This window comes from Stigmatopora argus, chromosome 1, assembly GCF_051989625.1.
Source record: "Stigmatopora argus isolate UIUO_Sarg chromosome 1, RoL_Sarg_1.0, whole genome shotgun sequence".
Lineage (NCBI taxonomy): Eukaryota > Metazoa > Chordata > Actinopteri > Syngnathiformes > Syngnathidae > Stigmatopora > Stigmatopora argus.
This window is the reverse complement of record NC_135387.1, coordinates 2,576,841-2,594,520: the sequence shown is the minus strand read 5'-3', so window position 1 is coordinate 2,594,520 and position 17,680 is coordinate 2,576,841. Positions and strand designations below refer to the sequence as shown.

The window sequence follows — 17,680 nt, the reverse complement described above, 5'->3', positions numbered from 1 at the left end:
CGCAGAGACTTTACAAAGAGAGAGTTGCAACCAGAGACATTACACAAGGGAGTTGCGGGGAGAGAGACAGTGCCCATGATGTTCTTATGAGCAGAATCTCGCGTCCGCTGTTTGCTCATACATCACAATTTGTCTCGTATCTCAAGATAAATATTTGCCCGAAATTTTACTCGTATCTCGAATTTCTCGTATGTCGGGCCACTCGTATGTTGAGGTACCACTTGATAGATCTGTAATACCACTTCAGGAATAGGCACAGAAAGAGTGAGATCAATTTATAGGAAATAGGTTTATTACCGGACTGCAGGATGGAGAGAGAGAGCTCTAACAGTGTTGAACCGCTCATCGTGGTGTCCTTTGCAACTCTCTCCGAATGAACAGTGGGTCGTCAGTCTTTATATAGGAAAACGGGGTAATATTTCTAAGACAGCGATGTAGGACAAAGTTTATGTAAACAAAACTTTAGGCTGATATGGTTAGACATTTGCAGGGCTAAGTTGTATGCAAACACGATATTTTTATAGCTCACACAAACTGCCGCAGCCTATCTTACATTGCGCGATGCGAACAAACAATTGCAAACCGAGTTTTCCACATCGCACAATACAAGCAAACATTGCAAACCGAGTTTGCCACATCGCACAATACAAGCAAACAAATGCAAGGCCAGCTAGTTAGCCTATCTTACATTCCACGATCTTAACAAACAATTGTAAAGCCAGTTTGGCCAGTCTATCTTACATTTTACGATCTTAACAAACAATTGTAAAACCAGTTTGGCCACATGGCGCGACATGAAGAAACAATTATTAAGCCAACTGGCCAGTCTATCCCACACCACTGTATAATATATAGTTCGCAGTCTAACTTTGAATGCTCTGTCGACGCCAATCTAACAGCTGGAGTTCTTCTGTCAATCCACCTGGAATGACGGCGAATGATTAGTGTGCTCGTCGTCATACCGGAAGGATTGATAAGAGAACTAGGTATATATCCCAGCATGCATACGCACGGGGTAAAATGGAGTTGCCGGCAACTTACCGTAGTTGCGAGACCTGTCGTGGATCAATATTGATCCATATATAAGGCGCACCGGATAATAAAGCGCATAGCCAGGTTTTGAAAAAAATGAAGGCTTTTAGATGGGCCTTATAGTGCGGAAAATACAGAATATGTTTTCTTTTAAATATTTTTAAATTTGTTTGTTCCTGCAGGCATTTGAACAGTGAGCACATACTTGATGACAAGAGCACCGCACAGTGTCGTGTGCAGATGCAAGTGGTTCAGCAGTTGGAACTACAGGTTTGTTTTGACAAATTCATAATTTTGATGAGATTTATTTGGAGTGAAATTCACACTGACTATTCTTAACATGGGTGACAGCTGTGGTGCCATGTTGCTTTCACACCATGCCCACAAGCAGAAGTGGAATGTCTATTTCTGCCATGGAACAAAGACAGTGAACTTCTCACCTGCATTGTTTTTTTTAACATAGTTAAAGAAAGATAAAGAGCGGCTTCAAGCAATGATGGCTCATCTGAAGTCATCTGAACCCAAAGCTGCAGCACAGCCAGTAAGTTTTGGTCAATTCACACGTTCACTCTGCCATGTTACCCCGCCCACGCCATTTTCTCTAATGATTAAATCCTGTCGCTTTTACAATTGCAAAATTGCAATGTGTAAATGCACCAAAAAATTCTAGAACCAATCTATTTTGCTCTGGACCAAAGAAAGTGATCTGTCCTGGTGTGAATCCAACCTTTAACTGGGGTCCTGTCTGTTTCATCAAATCATCCTTGAGATGGTTTTAAACCCACACTCGAGTTTAGCATTGTGGCTTGATTAGGGAATCCTCATCTGACTGTATCCAGGTCTTAAGGCGTATTCACACCTGGCCAGTTTGGTCTGCACGAAACCTGAAAAAGTTTGTTGTGAGCATTTAATGGTGGTGTGAATCCCAACCAGCAAACTCTGCTCTGTTGCGTGCCAAAACAGTCCGGACCAAAGTTCCCTATATTGTGCGCAACTGTGCAATTGAGCACTGGTTGCACACTCTCAGCGCACAACAAAACCTATCCAGTGAAATGAACACACTGTGAATTAATTAGATACGGTAAAACCTCTATTTGAACGGCATGCCGTTCTATTTTTCAAACTTTCCCCCGTAGTGCCGTTCAAATAGAGGGTGCCGCTCTATTGTTTGACTAACTGGTCTGAATTTGGAGAAGATGAAGGTAAATTTTATGGATGAAAAGAGAAACCAGGTAACATATGCATATTTATTTAACAAAAGGCACAAATACAAGGCGATTACTGGTAAGTAATTACAAATTCACTGGTGAAAATCGCCTATGACAGTCAATGGCAGCAGCCGATGTGTTAAATGAGTGCTCTTATTGATGTGTTAAATGAGTGCTCTTATTGATGTGTTAAATGAGTGCTCTTATTGATATTTTGATATTAGATATTTAGATCGTTTCAACAGTATTTAGAGCGTTTAAACAGTATTTAGAGTCTAAATACTGTTGAAATGGTCTAAATACTGTCTAACTAAAAGTATACTAATACTTGTATTTGTTTGATAAAAATGACCATCTAATCTAAAGTATTTCAACATTGCAAGATCTCCCAGAGTGAATGAAGGTTCATTGGACTGCTTCAATAAAAACACCATCTGCTATTTAATAAATTGACAGTAGATGGCAGTAGCCGATCAGGCGACCAAAAGACCGGCGACAAAAAAGACGACGACCAAACTTCCGGGCGACCTAAAGACCGCGACCAAAAGACCGGCGACCAATCGACCGCACACGTGAATTTTTATGAACATTTTTGATTGGATACTTAATATAAAAAACGCGATGTAAGTATGTCAACTACCCAAACCAAAGTAAAAAAGAACTGCACTTCTTTTAAGTTGGAATGGTTGTCGGAGTATGTACAGAGAGAAGAACAAGCGGTGAAACTGGATAAGGTCTTGTCTTTTTCACGTGAGAAAAGGTCTGCTCTGCAAGCACATGTGGCGAAGCTAAAGTTGTAAGCAAGTTTTCCTATGGCAAAATATTAACTAAATGGAATCTGGAGTACCTCAAGCGACACATTCAGCAGAACAGAATGAGATGTGAGCAGGACAGACGTGAAAAATAAGGTAAAATCATTTATGGGTAGTAGAAATGCACCTGCTGATGTCAGGTGTGATATTGGTGTGTGGCCATAGCAATCACTTCTGAGGTTGCTCACAACATTGATCTGGACCAAAATCCTGTTGCAAACAAATCAGACAATGGACATTACTGGTGAGAATATGCCCTTGGAGCTCGCAGAGCAATTAATATATTTTCTAAAATACCGTATTTTCACAATTACAACATTTTCTACAAAATGGCAAAGTGCCCTGTGTGCACTAACTTAAAAAATCGGTATATGTCATTCACTGACTTCGGCATAATCTGGGCTGACTGGATGGATTTCTGGGTGTGCCACAGGGGCCGCTGTTTTTTTTTAGTTGGGCTGATGATACAAAAATGAACGCAACAGTAGCAAGAGACACAGAAAGAAACAGGAAAATTAGAAAAAGAAGGGTAGCGTTTTTATTTGACGGAAAACCATTTGTGTTGAGTGGCTGCAGTCTACTGTTGTTTGGCCATTAGATGCTAAGCGACGAGCAACCCAAGCCAAGAAAGCGGCCGTGAATAGATTATTCATACTTGGCCTAATGTGTCTGCTAGCAGTGTTGTGCTAGGACAGTGAAATGGAAACCAGGGAGTCGGGGAGCGAATTGGCTGGACGTTTCATATCGAATACAGTAGATAAGGACTGACTGATTTGGAAATGAATTAACATGAATACACTCTACATTACGACAATAAGAACAACAAAACTCGGTTTTGCTCCAACTACCTTTTTAAAAACATACATGAGCATGCAAGTAAGTGCAAGTTTTATGCTTGTGTTACACCCTGCATTTGATCTTGACACACAGGGGGAAATAATCAGAACAGCGAGATGTTGTTGTTACTTCAATCCAAACTTTTACTGTAATGATTCAACACACCTCCCGTGCCTCAAGCTATTTGCTAAGACATCAATAATCGAATACCGATCTACTTTAACATGCCCCACACTTGCCATGTGGATCCAAGGATCACCAATCGAACACCGATACACACATTCAATCCAAACTCGTCATAGCTTCTTTACATGCAATCGTTAATAAATCAAACACTCTAGCATGTCACACTAATAAATCAAACACTCTAGTATGTCACACTAATAGATCAAACACTCTAGTGTGTCACACTTGCAGCTAGCGTATCATCTTGTCATGTCATATTTTAGTTTTGATGTGCCCAATAACCCGGAGCATCTTGTGTATGGTTAAAAACAGAAATTGTAACCGCAACTGAGACAACGCTTTTTAACACCTTATGGTCGTGAAAATACGGTACCGTATTTTCAAGACCATAAGGCGCACTAAAAAGGCTTACATTTTCTCCAAAATAGACAGGGCGCCTTATAATGCGGAGCGCCGTGTGTGTGCTCCAAAGCCTGACTGAGAGCACTTCTTGCCGACACGCTTCTTATATAGAGAGAAGGCGGGCGTAGGTGGGGTCAGGCATGCGGAGAGGGTGTGTGTAAGAACACGCTAAAGGCACGCCCCTACTAGGTACCTGTATATAGTGTGGGCATGTGTTTATTGCAAACAATTTCGGTTTGGTTTGTTAGGCCCCCCGGAAATGAATAATACAAATAGACACGCTTACGAAGCTCAGTTCAAACTTAAAGCCATCAATTATGCAGGGAAACATGGGAACAGAGCAGCCGTGAGAGAATTTTAGATCAACAAATCCATGGTTAGCAAATGGAGAAAGCAGGAGAACTAGCTTCGCCAAGTCAAGAAGAAGAAGCTGAGTTGATTTGCGACTCCATGCGTGCCCATTGCCCATCTCACAGCAGGGGTGAAAAACCAAGTCACGAAAATGAACTCTGAGCTTGCCGTCATTCCCGGAGGCTTAACTAAAGAACTCCAACCGCTGGACATCGGCATCAACCGGGCGTTCAAAGCAAAGTTGCGAGCGGCATGGGAACAATGGATGATAGGTGGCGAACACAGCTTTACGAAGGGTGGCAGGAAAGCGCCGGGCTTGTTATGCCACTATTTGCGAATGGATTGTGGCCGCTTGGAGTAACGTGTCTGCTTGCACTGTTGTGTAGCCACATGGCAATGTGAGTCACTCCGACAAAGAAGAGAGGGAACCCGGCGTTTTTGATGAATAATTTGGACAATTGTTCAATTCGGACACAGAAAATGGGGACTTTGATGGATTTGTAGTTGATGATTGATCAAAAAACGTGAGTACATTGTAAAATGGCTAAATAAAGTACAACCGAACTCAGTTTTGCTTCCGTTGCCTTTTTAAAAACGTGTTTTAGCGTGTGTCCGTATGTTTAAGCTGCTGTATGTTTAAGCTGGTATATGTTTTGCCATGCCTGGCTGCGTGTATTGGTGCGGTGCGCCTTGTGTGTGTCAAATACAGAAATAGCACTTGTTACTGAGACTGCGCCTTTAAATGCGGTGCGCCATATAGTCGTGAAAATACGGTACTCTTTTTATGTCTTTATAGGGAGCTGTGGGAAAATCTAAATGGGGAAAATTGTTCTTAAGGTTAATTACCTAATTTCTGTCATATTACAAAAAAGACAATTACCGTATTTACTCTCATATAAGCCGCATTTCTCGGACAAAAAATGATGACTGAATCGAGGGTATGGCATATATGCGCATAAAAAGACAAAGTGCACGAAACTGCAAGGTGACAACACCATAACGTCATGACACAAGACAATGCAGCCTATACGGTCATTTATTTCAAAATAGAGAAAAGATACACAGATATAACGCTAAACAAAACTTATTTTGACGTCTACGAATGAAATTAAAGAAAAAAGGGGGAAAAATCACTTGTGCCTGTCACTGCTCGCTCAGGGCGTCGCCATCTTACCTAGGGCGCTGCCATCTTACCTAGTTAAACCTCCTCTGACTGGCCAGACACGATTAGCCTTGATTTTGAAATAAAACAAAATTCCACGGGCGGCCCGGCGGCCTCACAGTGAGGGACCTGGCTTCAAATCCAGGTCGGTCCACCTGTGTGGAGTTTGCATGTTCTCGCCAGGCCTGCGTGGGTTTTCTCCGGGTACTCCGGTTTCCTCCCACATTCCAAAGACATGCATGGTAGGCTGATTGGACACTCTACATTGCCTCCAAGTATGAGTGTGAGCGTGAATGGTTGTTTGTCTCCTTGTGCCCTTCAATTGGCTGGCCACCAATTCAGGGTGTCCCCCGCCTCTGGCCCAAAGTCAGCTGGGATAGGCTCCAGCACCTCCCGCGACCCTAGTTAGGATAAAGCGGTTCAGAAAATGAGATGAAATGAGAGACAAAATTCCACTTTGATTTTTTTTCATTTTATTTCTTGTTCGAAAGTGACAACTTTTGCAGTAATATAAACCCTTGAAATAATTCAGATATTTTGACATTATAAGCAATATGGCTGCCACAAGATCTTGAACTTCTGGTAAGAAAATTTGATTTTTTTTTTCATTAGAAAGCATCAGGTTCTCATCAAGATAGACTTATTTCTTTTTTCAAAATGAATAATTTGATATTTTGCATTTACAAAGACATGTTAACTTCCTTATGATATTGACCATAATATGGTCATGTGTGATGATTTTTCTTAAGATTTTCCCTTCATAGTAATACATTTGTACTCCCTATTAAAAGCCATGAATATGAAGGTGAAAATTGTGAATCAGGGTGCGGCTTTTATGTGAGAAATGGCAAAATGTAACAATTTTAAGGGTGCGGCTTATATTCAACTTAAATACAGTAAGGCTAACTCTCCATAAAAATTGGATATAGACATGAAATTAGAAATGGGCACTAAACCTGTAGTGCACTGTAAATCTACCCTTAGCTGTGCATGCTCCTGAGCTTCTTTGTTTTTCTCCACAGGTGAATCTTGTGCCTAACATCTCCTTCTCCCAGGCAACGCCACCCAAAGGTCCTCATTTAAGCTTGTCCCAGAGTGCCACTACGCCGTCTACACCCTTGACTCCGCTATCCGAATCCCCTTCAGTCCACACCCCCAATGGTGGCTTCAACAGAACCCCAGTTCGCAGGCGGTACAGCCGTTCTGTCAGTCAAGGTTAATAGCTAACATCTACTTCAAGTCCTTGTTCACACGTAGCATGGTATTTTGCAAAAAAGACTACGGTCTTGCTCATCATCCATACACAAAAGTACATTTTCGACAATAAAGACAATTGTTTTTAAAAACTAACCACTGAAAATTTGCCAATTGTGCGGTTGACGGCACGTCATATGTACCTTAATAACCGGAGCTATCCATTTTTATCAGTCAAAACATCATTGCCAACTAAAAATATGTTCTTACATCAGAAATGTGCTTTTATCCGGAGACAATATGTCTAAACTCGTGTAGGTTTTGTCGACACTTCTAGTAAATATTTTTCTTGCTTGTGTTGAGGCATTCCTCTGCATTTGAGAAAAGAGACAAGTAATGATGTGAAGGATGATTCTATTATCTTTGCCGTTCCACGTCTGAAGCAAGTCTCCAACGGCGTATTAGTTCTCTCTGCAGATTCATCACTGCTTTCCTGTGTCAACAGTTTGTCAAAATTTAAAAAAAAAGAAAGATGTGAAACAAAATTGTGACATGTTGTACTATATTCATCCTGTTAGGTGTCAGCGAAGGTACACAAATATATGCCATGTACAGTAATCCCTCGAATATTGCAGATAATGTAGACCAGACGTGACCGCAATAATTGAAAAAGCGCGAATTAGGATCCGCCCTATAATTACTACACGTACTACATGTTTTCGTGGCTATACAAAAATAAAAGTACAATTATCATGAAGTGTATTTATCAAATACCACAGTTATAGGCGTAAGAAAAAACTAAAGTTTTAATGTCTAAATATAATCTATATACAGTACAACCTCGAGATACAAACTTAATTCGTTCCGGAATTGAGCTCGTATGTCGATTTAATGAATCAAATCATCAAAAGCCTTTATTGTCATTATACACAGCTGTGTATCATGAAATTGGTGGTGCTACTCCACAAAGTGCGTTTTCCCAGTAAAAAAAAACATAAATAAGTAATATAAAAATATAAAAAGTCACATCCTGGCAAGGTAACAATGTTCCCAGCCGATGATCTTCTGGGCGATGTTGATCACTCTCTGCATGGCTTTTCTGTCTGCTGCCGTTTTACTCGTAACTCAAATGAACGTTTCCCATAGACATTAACTAAAAACAAATTATTTCGTTCCAACCCTCTGAAAAGACACCAAAAACAGGATATTGGATTGGAAAAACATTTTTATTTGTTCTAATTCGCCATCTATTAACAAAGTAACAAATAACCAGTGGTTTAATAGTACTAAAATGTGTTTAATAGTGCTAAAATTAGACGGATTTCGCGGAGGGGAGAGAGACGGACAGAGAGAGAGGGGGGGTACTTTTTGCACGGCAACGCGCTTGTAACATAACATAAACAAATTTAAATGAACTTCGATTAGGATGCAGACACACTAAAAAATAAGTTTAATCTAACCTTACACTAAACTTAATTCTAATATTGTTTTAAAATTTTATACCTTTCTTCTCCCGGGTTGGCTCTATTTGCCCCACCTCCACCCTGACTTTCAGATGCAACCTATTGAGGGTTGTTTGCTTTTGTATTCCCTTCAAAATATTCCGAAAATGATGCACACAAATGTCCTCACAATAGGATAATGCACGGCCACTTGTCAACGAGAAGTAGTATATACTATTAGCGATCGCTCCGCCATTCTAACGGGAAAAAAAACACTGAAAAAAGGCAACGCATGCTCGTAGAGACATTACACGAGGGAGTTGCGACCAGAGACATTACACGAGGGAGTTGCGGGGAGAGAGACAGTGCCCATGATGTTCTTATGAGCAGCCTCTCACGTCCGCTGTATGCTCGTATATCAAAATTTGTCTCGTATCTCAAGATAAATATTTGTCCGAAATTTTACTCAACGCAAATTGCTCGGATGTCGGGGAACTCGTATGTTGAGGTACCACTATCTAAGAAATTCTAAATACTGTCATACCTCTACTTACGAATGCCTCTAGTGACGAGTTACGAAAGCCCCCAAAAAGTAAATGCATTTCCTCTACTGGGCTCTCATGTCATCGCCTCATTCTATCTAGCTCATATAATGACAATAAATGTATCCAATTCAATTCAATTGGCTGTCTCACAACAACCACTATCCATTTTTCAATATTCTCTCTTCCATACCTGTCCACCTCTGCTAAATACTCCCCTTATTAATGATTGCAATTTCCCTTATTAAGCTATTAAAATCCGTACAAATACAACGAGGCACATATTTTCACACACACAGGGCACACGTAAAAGTAAAAAAAAGTCATGCAAAATAACGCCCCCGGGGGGAACTATTTTAGTGGTGCAGGGCACATTTTCACATGCCTTATTTAATTTAAGACAGTAATAAATCATATCCTTATAATTTTCCCTCATTTTTTCTTGTGTGTTTACTCACATCTTTCATACAAAATTGGGACACTTTGACCAATTTTAAAGGGTTTAGTTGGTAGTTCTGTGAGGACCGTGGAACGAATTTGAGAATTAAGTACACCTCTACTTACAAAATTTTCAACTTGCAAAAAAGTTCTGGAATTTCATAAGTAGAGGTTCGAATGGACTTTATATATTGTACTCAGCAAAAATAGTTCCTCTCTGCTTGATATAAATCCAAATAACAGGTTAATGGGAGTTTTAGTCAAGTCCTCTTACACAGTCCAGACCTTGAAGAGCTGCCCCCTTTCAGCGAAGAACAGCTTCGCTTTTGGGGTGAAACAGTCTAAGAACCAGTGCTTTGTGAAGGCTTTTGTGATCCAGGCTTTCCGATTGCTCATCCAGTAGACATGCAGCAAGGCTTTGTCTTTGTTTTTTTTAAAGCATGAGGATGGTCGAACTTGTAGATTAAGGCTGGCTTTACCATGAAGCCAGCAGCATTGCCACACATGATGATCCGCACGTTCAGTTAATCTTTAAATAAAAATGTCATTGAAGGCATCCTCTTCCAAAAAAGACCATTCTCATCCATGTTAAAACTTGCTCTGGAAATTAACCAACCATTCTCTTGAATTATGTGAGGGAACTCTTCCTCAACGTAGCGTTTTGATGCCTCTTAATCTGCCGAGGAGGCTCACTCGCAGCACTGGAATGAGGGTGAGATTCATCTTCATTATCTTCGTCAGGTGCTAAGCTATCATAAAAGGTATTGGCTTTGGGTCTAATCATGTTGGTATCCAGAGGAAACATCTCCCTACAGTCCAAGGTCCAGACCGATGGGACATTCTCCATTTTAATGATGATTTTATTCCTGGTAGTTACTGAATGTTCGCTTCTTCCTTCTTGATGTCACACGATAGATTCACCTATGCCGAGCATTTAAGAGGCATTTTCGACGGCGTTTTAAAATCCATGCAATGCTGAAGAGGCATAGTCCTTTTGTGCGCGAAGCGAAATTGTAATCCGAAGAAAAGGCACGACACTATTTGTATTATCAGCGTGTTATTCTTCTTCTACTGTGAAATTTCTCTCCATCTTCTGCGCTGAGTGCCACCAATTTCAGTGCCCTAACATCCGCCATTTTTCATCTCCTGTCTTGTGTCAGTGTGGATTTTGACATTTATAGTTTATAGTTTGATTTATTTAATAAGGTACAGCACATATTAAAGATCATATTCATATTCATGTTAATGAACATATATATGTAAGATTCGAGCCGAGGGCAAATTTCCATCTTTAGTCCCTTGTGCAGGTTGAAGGTAAACCATGACACACACACACACACACAAGTAGCAGTTTAAGACTGTGTTGTGGTTGCAATTTTGTTCGTCTAGCAGCCAGGCTTTAAGATGATTGGCAAAGAGGTTCAGAGACAGTAGTTCACGTATGGTAGTGGATTCGAACCCTGAACACCAGAGCTGTGAGGTCATCCCTGAATAAAAATGTTCAGAAAGGCATCCGCTTCCAGAAAAGGGCAGTCTCGTCCATGTCATAAACTTGCTCTGGAAGATAACCATTCTGTCTAATTATTTTAGGAAACACTTCTTCTTGGTCTGCAGATGAGGTTTCTCCATGCAGCGAACCACTTTTAAACCATTCCTCTTGAACTTTTCCATCCAGCCCTTGCTTGCAACAAAATTATGCGGCACTGGTACTTGGCTGAGGCCCGCGTTTATGCTCTTCGTCCGGAGCTAAGCTATCGTACAAGGTCGTCGCTTTGGTTCAGATCATGTTTGTATCCAGAGGAATGTTTTTCGCCTTACATTTTGAAACCCAGACTGATGGGGCATTCTCCATCTTGATGAGGACTTTATTTCTCGTGGTTACCACTCGCTTGGTTTTCCTTGAAAAGGATATTGTGGCCGTCTTTCGAATGTTGGCCTCTTCCTTTTTATGTACCGCATAGTAGCTTCGTTGATGTTGTAATGGCGTGCTACATCGGCATACTTTTTGCCCGCCTTCAGCATGTCGAGCAACTTAACTTTTTGAGTCTCGGTCATCATCTTTCGTTTTTTTCTTCGCCTCAATTGAAGCCTTGGATGATACTGGAAACTTGGGAGCCATTTTCCATGGTGATGTAAAATCCAAACAAAGCTGGAATTCACTCAAGTATGTCCTCTCTCCGTACGCGATGCTAAACACAACCCGATGGGAACAAGAAAAGACCGGGCCGCGACTTTCACAGCTGTATTTATAGTTTTTGGCCCATCCATTCTTCTTCTGCGGTATTTGCTTCTTAGTTGGTGCTTGGAACCAATCATTTCAGCGCAGAAGAAGAGGCGGTGACCTGACTTCCGCATTTTTTTGCCTCCATTTTCACTGCCATTTTTCATCATTCTTCCGGTTGCGAACTTTTTTTTTTTGAATAGCAGAAAAAAATCTGCGAAAGGTGAGGCCTGTATAGTCTTTCTTGCATGATGAGCACAGAATAAAGCTGGTTTAAAATAATATGGTTCTCATTGAAGGAGAGAACGAAAACAATTTTGATCATCTGCAATAAATTGTCAACATTGTTTTAAAATAATAAGTCAGGTGTGACTAGAACCCTGGGAAAAATATACACTCCAACCACTTGGGTGATGGAGTTCTAACATTTAACTCCGGAGTAGCATGCATTATAAAACAATTATTAAATAGTGTAAAGGATCTGTTCAAATTTTCACAAAACCGTATGGTTTCGACTAATATTTTTCCTCCAAACGAGGTTTTGTTGACGTAGCCTTTTTCTGACGTAGAGCTAAAAGACTCACTTCAAAACAGCTGCTACGTGTGAACATAGCCTAATTAGCATTTTCAATCCACCTTTAAACACGTGTTGTTTTTTGACAGATATTGTTGATAACAAGGAGTTCTACCTGAGCACAGAAATTAGGCCTCCATTTACGTATGCTTCTCTCATACGGCAGGTAAAGGCTGGCTGAATTTCATTAAAATGTAACACATTTAATGTTAACTTCCAACAAGGTCCTCCATCTCCTTTAGGCAATATACGAATCGCCGCGCAATCAGCTGACTTTAAACGAAATCTACAACTGGTTCACAAGAAACTTTGCCTATTTCCGGCGCAATGCAGCCACATGGAAGGTGGGATATCATAAAATTTGGCAGGTTTTATGCCAATCACGTGTGTGAAAATTGAATTTTCTGGAATTGTGTAGAATGCTGTTAGGCACAACCTGAGCCTCCATAAGTGCTTTGTCCGCCTTGAGAATGTGAAGGGTGCTGTGTGGACAGTCGACGAGATCGAGTTCCACAGAAGAAGGCCCCAGAAGGCTGCCGGTAATGGGTGAGTTGGCTAATGCCTTGTTGACGTCTCAGACCTGTCATTCCACCGAAATGTTTTTGCGAATACCCGTACCAATGACTTCTGGAGCCGAGCCCTGACAGATTTTTTTTTTTCTTTTACAGATCTGTTTTGAAAAACCAACAAAGTTTAGCCGGGTCTGCTTCCCAGGCATGTTGCGTCAATGGGGATTGTCATCTTATTTGCTATGACAATTCTGATATTTTTTTCCCCCGTTTTGCAGCTTGGAAATCTAGACTCAAACTCCTTCTACAATCCAGGTCCGATGGGCAACATTCCATTGCATTCCCTGCCCCATATTCTTCAAGAGCAGATGAATGGAGCCCTTGCTAATGGATCCGGGTACCAAAGCGACAGCAGTGCGACGCAATCTCCTCCGCAAGCCTAGTATGTGTTACATGCCTGAGTGCTTATTAACCAATTGTCTGTCAGTTAAACAAACCCCGAAACTAAGGAATCACAGCAACAATTTTCCTAGTGTTGTAACAACTGACATTTTACCCCTCCTTCTTCAAATTCTACTCTTACATCCAGTTTCTGAGTAAATTTACAGGAAAAAATGCTCGAAAAGCAATTACTCGCTAAAAAAAAGCAAATTTTCTCCTGTCCAAATCCTGCAAATTGAATCTCATTTTTTGCTCCCATTGCTTTCTCCTGAAGCTTTAGAAACATTTGTTTTTATAAACATAACATTCCAAATAAATACTTTATCAGTGGAACGCAGTGGCGGGCGGTGCATTTTCTGGTAGCGCCTTCAACGTATCAATCCAATCCTCAAAAACTATTTTATGGCTATAAAACCTCTACTGCAGCTACAGCTGCGACACATAAAAAATAATCAATAAATTAATGCACAAAAATGGGGTAAAATCCACTTCCTAGCAGCATTTCATGATTAAATACAAATACTGGAGCTTTTCAGACATTAAAACCAGGCCAGGGGGTGATTTTCCCGGGAAAAGACAGCGATGAACGTCAATGGCGTACGGGCAAACATTGCCCGAAAATGGGGTAAAATCCAGCCAAAAACAGCATTTATTGATTAAATACAAATACTGGAGCTTTTTAGACATCAGAACCGGGCCCGGAGTATCATTTCCCCGGTAAAAAGACAGCAATGAACGTCGATACGTCCATATGTGAAATGACAAAAAATGCACTAAAATACTAAAATTAGGTAAAATCCACTTCCTAGCATCATTTATTGATTGAATACAAATACTGGAGCTTTTGAGACATTACAACCAGGCCAGGGGGGTGATTTTTCCCGGGAAAAGACAGCAATGGAAGTCAATGGTGAAACGCCAAAAATTAAACTGGGGTAAAATCCACTTCCTAGCAGCATTTTGTGATTAAATACAAACACTGGAGCTTTTCAGATATCAGAACTTGGCCCACAATTGAAATATTATTTAGGAATATAGCCATATTTGTAATTTTACTCACCAAAAATCATTTTTACACAATATCAATCCTCCTTTCTTTCTTCCTTCTTTCCTATCGCCATCGAAGCTAATGATGAAAGTCGAGCCTGTCCTGTCATATTTCCGGCATAGTCCGTTTTGAAAATGGCATTAAATCAACACAACAATATACTATTTGCTTGTGGAGCTAAGTTAGCGCGCTGAAAGTGCCCCACACATCATTTTCCCGACTGTAACAGGCTTGCTAGCTTCGGAGTTGACCGCCCTTTCTTAATGATGTCCATTTTTTTCCTGAAAAAGTCCGTCTAGAAAATAGCTTTGTGAGCAAACAGAATTTATTTGTTTTTGCTTCTGTCGGCCATAGTGGGTGGAGTTTGCGATCTCGGCTGCCTCGGTACTGCTTTGGCCCGCCTACTAGCCAATCATAGTTTGTGAAAGCAATGACATGTGCCAGCCAGCAAAATGCTAACGCCTATGAAAAATCATTGTGGGGTTGCCAACTCGAAATCTGATTGGTTAAAAGCAACAGTCTAGTTTAATGCAGCAGAGCCCGCAAGAACTGATTGTGCAGGCTTTGAGGCAGATCTGATCTGGCAACAAATAATGGCTGAGATGTGATTGGTTAAATGCTTCAATATGAAAACACACATCTGTAAGCAGTGCAACCAGGGGGGAAAGCAATGAAAGGAAGCTAACAGACCATTTGGAATAATAAGTACGTATTGATGGACAAAATATAATATGATTCAGATATTTCTTAGACCAGCAGAGAAGGCCTTGAAGGCCCTGACGGCCCGCCACTGGTGGAACGTATACCTGGCCACAACCCTGTTATCATAACTTTTTGTTGTCATAATGGAGAAACCAGTGTCTTACTTGCTGAACTTAACATCAATTTTACAAACCATTGGCTGACATAATATTGGATTTATGTGTGGGTTCTCCCCAAGTAAGTGGGTTTTCTCCAGGTACTCCAGTTTCTTCCCACATTCCCACCAAGCATTGTGGGATTATTGAAGACTCCAAATTTTCCGTAGGTGTGAGTGTCATACCTGTCAACCTCTGCCGATAACTGCCCTTATAAATGATTATGATTCCGACTCGTACGGTGTTTGTAAGGTTTTTGGGGGGTTTGTAAGGGGAATCATAATCATTTATAAGGGCAGTTATCGGCAGAGGTTGACAGGTATGGAGTGTGTGCATTTATGGTTGTCAGTCTCATTGTCTGATCAGAATAATTTACTTATTTGCATAAGTATTAAATCGTGCAATAAAAATGTTACCCTTGATCTGTTAAGATAAGCAAACTGAGACTTAGATTGTTTTTTACCTAGTATTGATGAATATTTAGCAGTAAACAGAAAATGGAAGGCTTATTTTTCATGCCAAAATGTCCAATTCTTGAATAACCCTTATTTGAAAAATGAACTAATTGGCTGCCACTGATATTGATAGATGTACAATCAATCTATTTGACTGGGCCCTCCACTCAAGATAAATTGGACATCTATCCTCCATAAAAGGCACTAAAAGTTGATCATATAATGCCAGCCATTCCCATTCCAATGGATCTGACGTCTGTTTTGTCAATGGTAGTAAATGATTAAACGCAAACGATTTCTTTGTATTCCCACTTTTTTGTGTGTGAAAGCAGCATCAAAGAGGAGCAAGAGGACGAGGAAATCAGTGAAAATTATCCTTATGAATACCCCGAGAGCACAGACGAGCACAGCCACAGCGCCGAGACAAACCGTGACGAAGAACATGGCACCCCCGATCAACTTCGTCTGGACCGCGTGCCCTCTTTCTGACCGTGTTTGACATCTGTGATGACGTATTCCAAAAGAGTTCCAAAAGTAACTGCTTCATCCACATAACCAACCACACTGTTGTTGTGCTTTTATTATTTATCAGTATTTTTTTTGTTTTAAATCTATTTTTAATTCTGTACAGTCAAGTGAGATCACACAAGTTGTCTTTTCTTGGTTAATATCTTTGAAACATGAGGAGCAGAAACCAAAGGAAAGGTAACACTGATTGGGAGCACTTCACACTTAAAAGGAAAAGAAAAAGCGAATATTATTTGATTTTGATTTTAGCCATGTTATCTTTACATTTGTAGAAAGATGATTCCTGATATATTCACTGCCTACGCATATATTTGTATGTATAGATATCATCAGGTGATTCGATAACAGAATGTCTTTATACACGTTGGTATTTTTCACCCCCACCACAAACATTGCTGAATTTGATCAAATTGAGCATGTAAGAGTAGATGATATAGAATTACCTTTTAGTGTAACTATGAAGAATAAATTCAACATGGTAACTCTCAAAGCTGTGTGGGTTTTTGGGTGGGATTGTAAACTTGTTGCTTTGAAAATATTTGTAAATATTGAATGCTTTTATTGTCATTATACAAGTATAATGAGATTTAAAGCTTTCACCACCATAGTGCAAAAATAACAACAACAAACAGACAAATGAATAATAAATAAATAGGTAGTCCAAGTGAGATCTTTAGAGTGGCTTGTTCCGTCTGAAGTCCAAGATGAGTTCCATGGTTTTGGAGACATTCAGCGCCAAGTTGTTGAGAGTGCACCACTCGCTGAGTCAATGGACTCAACAACAAACAAACAAACACACCGATAATCAATACATAGTAATGTAACATAGTAACTCTATACCATGTTTATTCTAACATCAAACATGCTTATAGAGCCACACCCCTCCCTCACCTTGCTGGATCTGACCATCTCTGCCTGTCCCTCACAAGGCCACAAATAAAGATAATAAAAACATGGCCCGAGGACGCCCTTTCTCAGCTGCAGGACTGTTTTTTCCGCACCATTTGGGAACTTTTTGAACACAACCTCCAGGACTACACGGACACTGTACTTTCCTACATCAAAAACTGCACGGACAACGTCACTGTTAATAAACGGATACAGGTTTTTCCTAACCAAAAACCCTGGATGACCTTTGAGACACAGGCACTCATCAAATGCCGTAACACCGCCTTCAGGTCAGGGGACAAGTTACAATACAGTGCTGCTAGAGCAGACCTGAAGAGGGGCATTAAAAAGGCCAAGGCAGCATATACAAGGAAAACTGAGGAGCACATCACAGAAAATAACCCAAAGAAGATGTGGCAGGGAATACTACACATTACCAATTACAATGACAATAATAAGGTGTCTGTTAACGCAGATGCCTCACTAGCAAAGGAACTGAACGTTTCTTTGCCCGCTTTGAGACTGACAAATCGGATTCAGTCTCAACACATCC

The 17,680-nt window shown here is 40.5% G+C and overlaps 1 protein-coding gene across 3 annotated transcripts in view; it reads left to right on the top strand.

Moving 5' to 3' along the window:
• LOC144072908 (forkhead box protein P1-B-like) overlaps positions 1-16,729 on the top strand; it is a 62,465-nt gene extending 45,736 nt beyond the window's left edge. For 2 of the 3 annotated variants that reach the window (XM_077598504.1, XM_077598336.1), the window contains exons 8-16: positions 1,215-1,302; positions 1,496-1,573; positions 7,013-7,205; positions 12,491-12,567; positions 12,644-12,745; positions 12,820-12,947; positions 13,070-13,115; positions 13,189-13,352; positions 16,041-16,729. In XM_077598504.1, coding sequence (XP_077454630.1) covers positions 1,215-1,302; positions 1,496-1,573; positions 7,013-7,205; positions 12,491-12,567; positions 12,644-12,745; positions 12,820-12,947; positions 13,070-13,115; positions 13,189-13,352; positions 16,041-16,200 — 1,036 coding nt within the window. In that variant the 3' untranslated portion in view covers positions 16,201-16,729. The remainder of the gene's footprint in view (positions 1-1,214; positions 1,303-1,495; positions 1,574-7,012; positions 7,206-12,490; positions 12,568-12,643; positions 12,746-12,819; positions 12,948-13,069; positions 13,116-13,188; positions 13,353-16,040) is intronic. The other variant, XM_077598418.1, reaches the window with a different exon arrangement.
• The last annotated feature ends 951 nt before the right edge of the window (positions 16,730-17,680 follow it).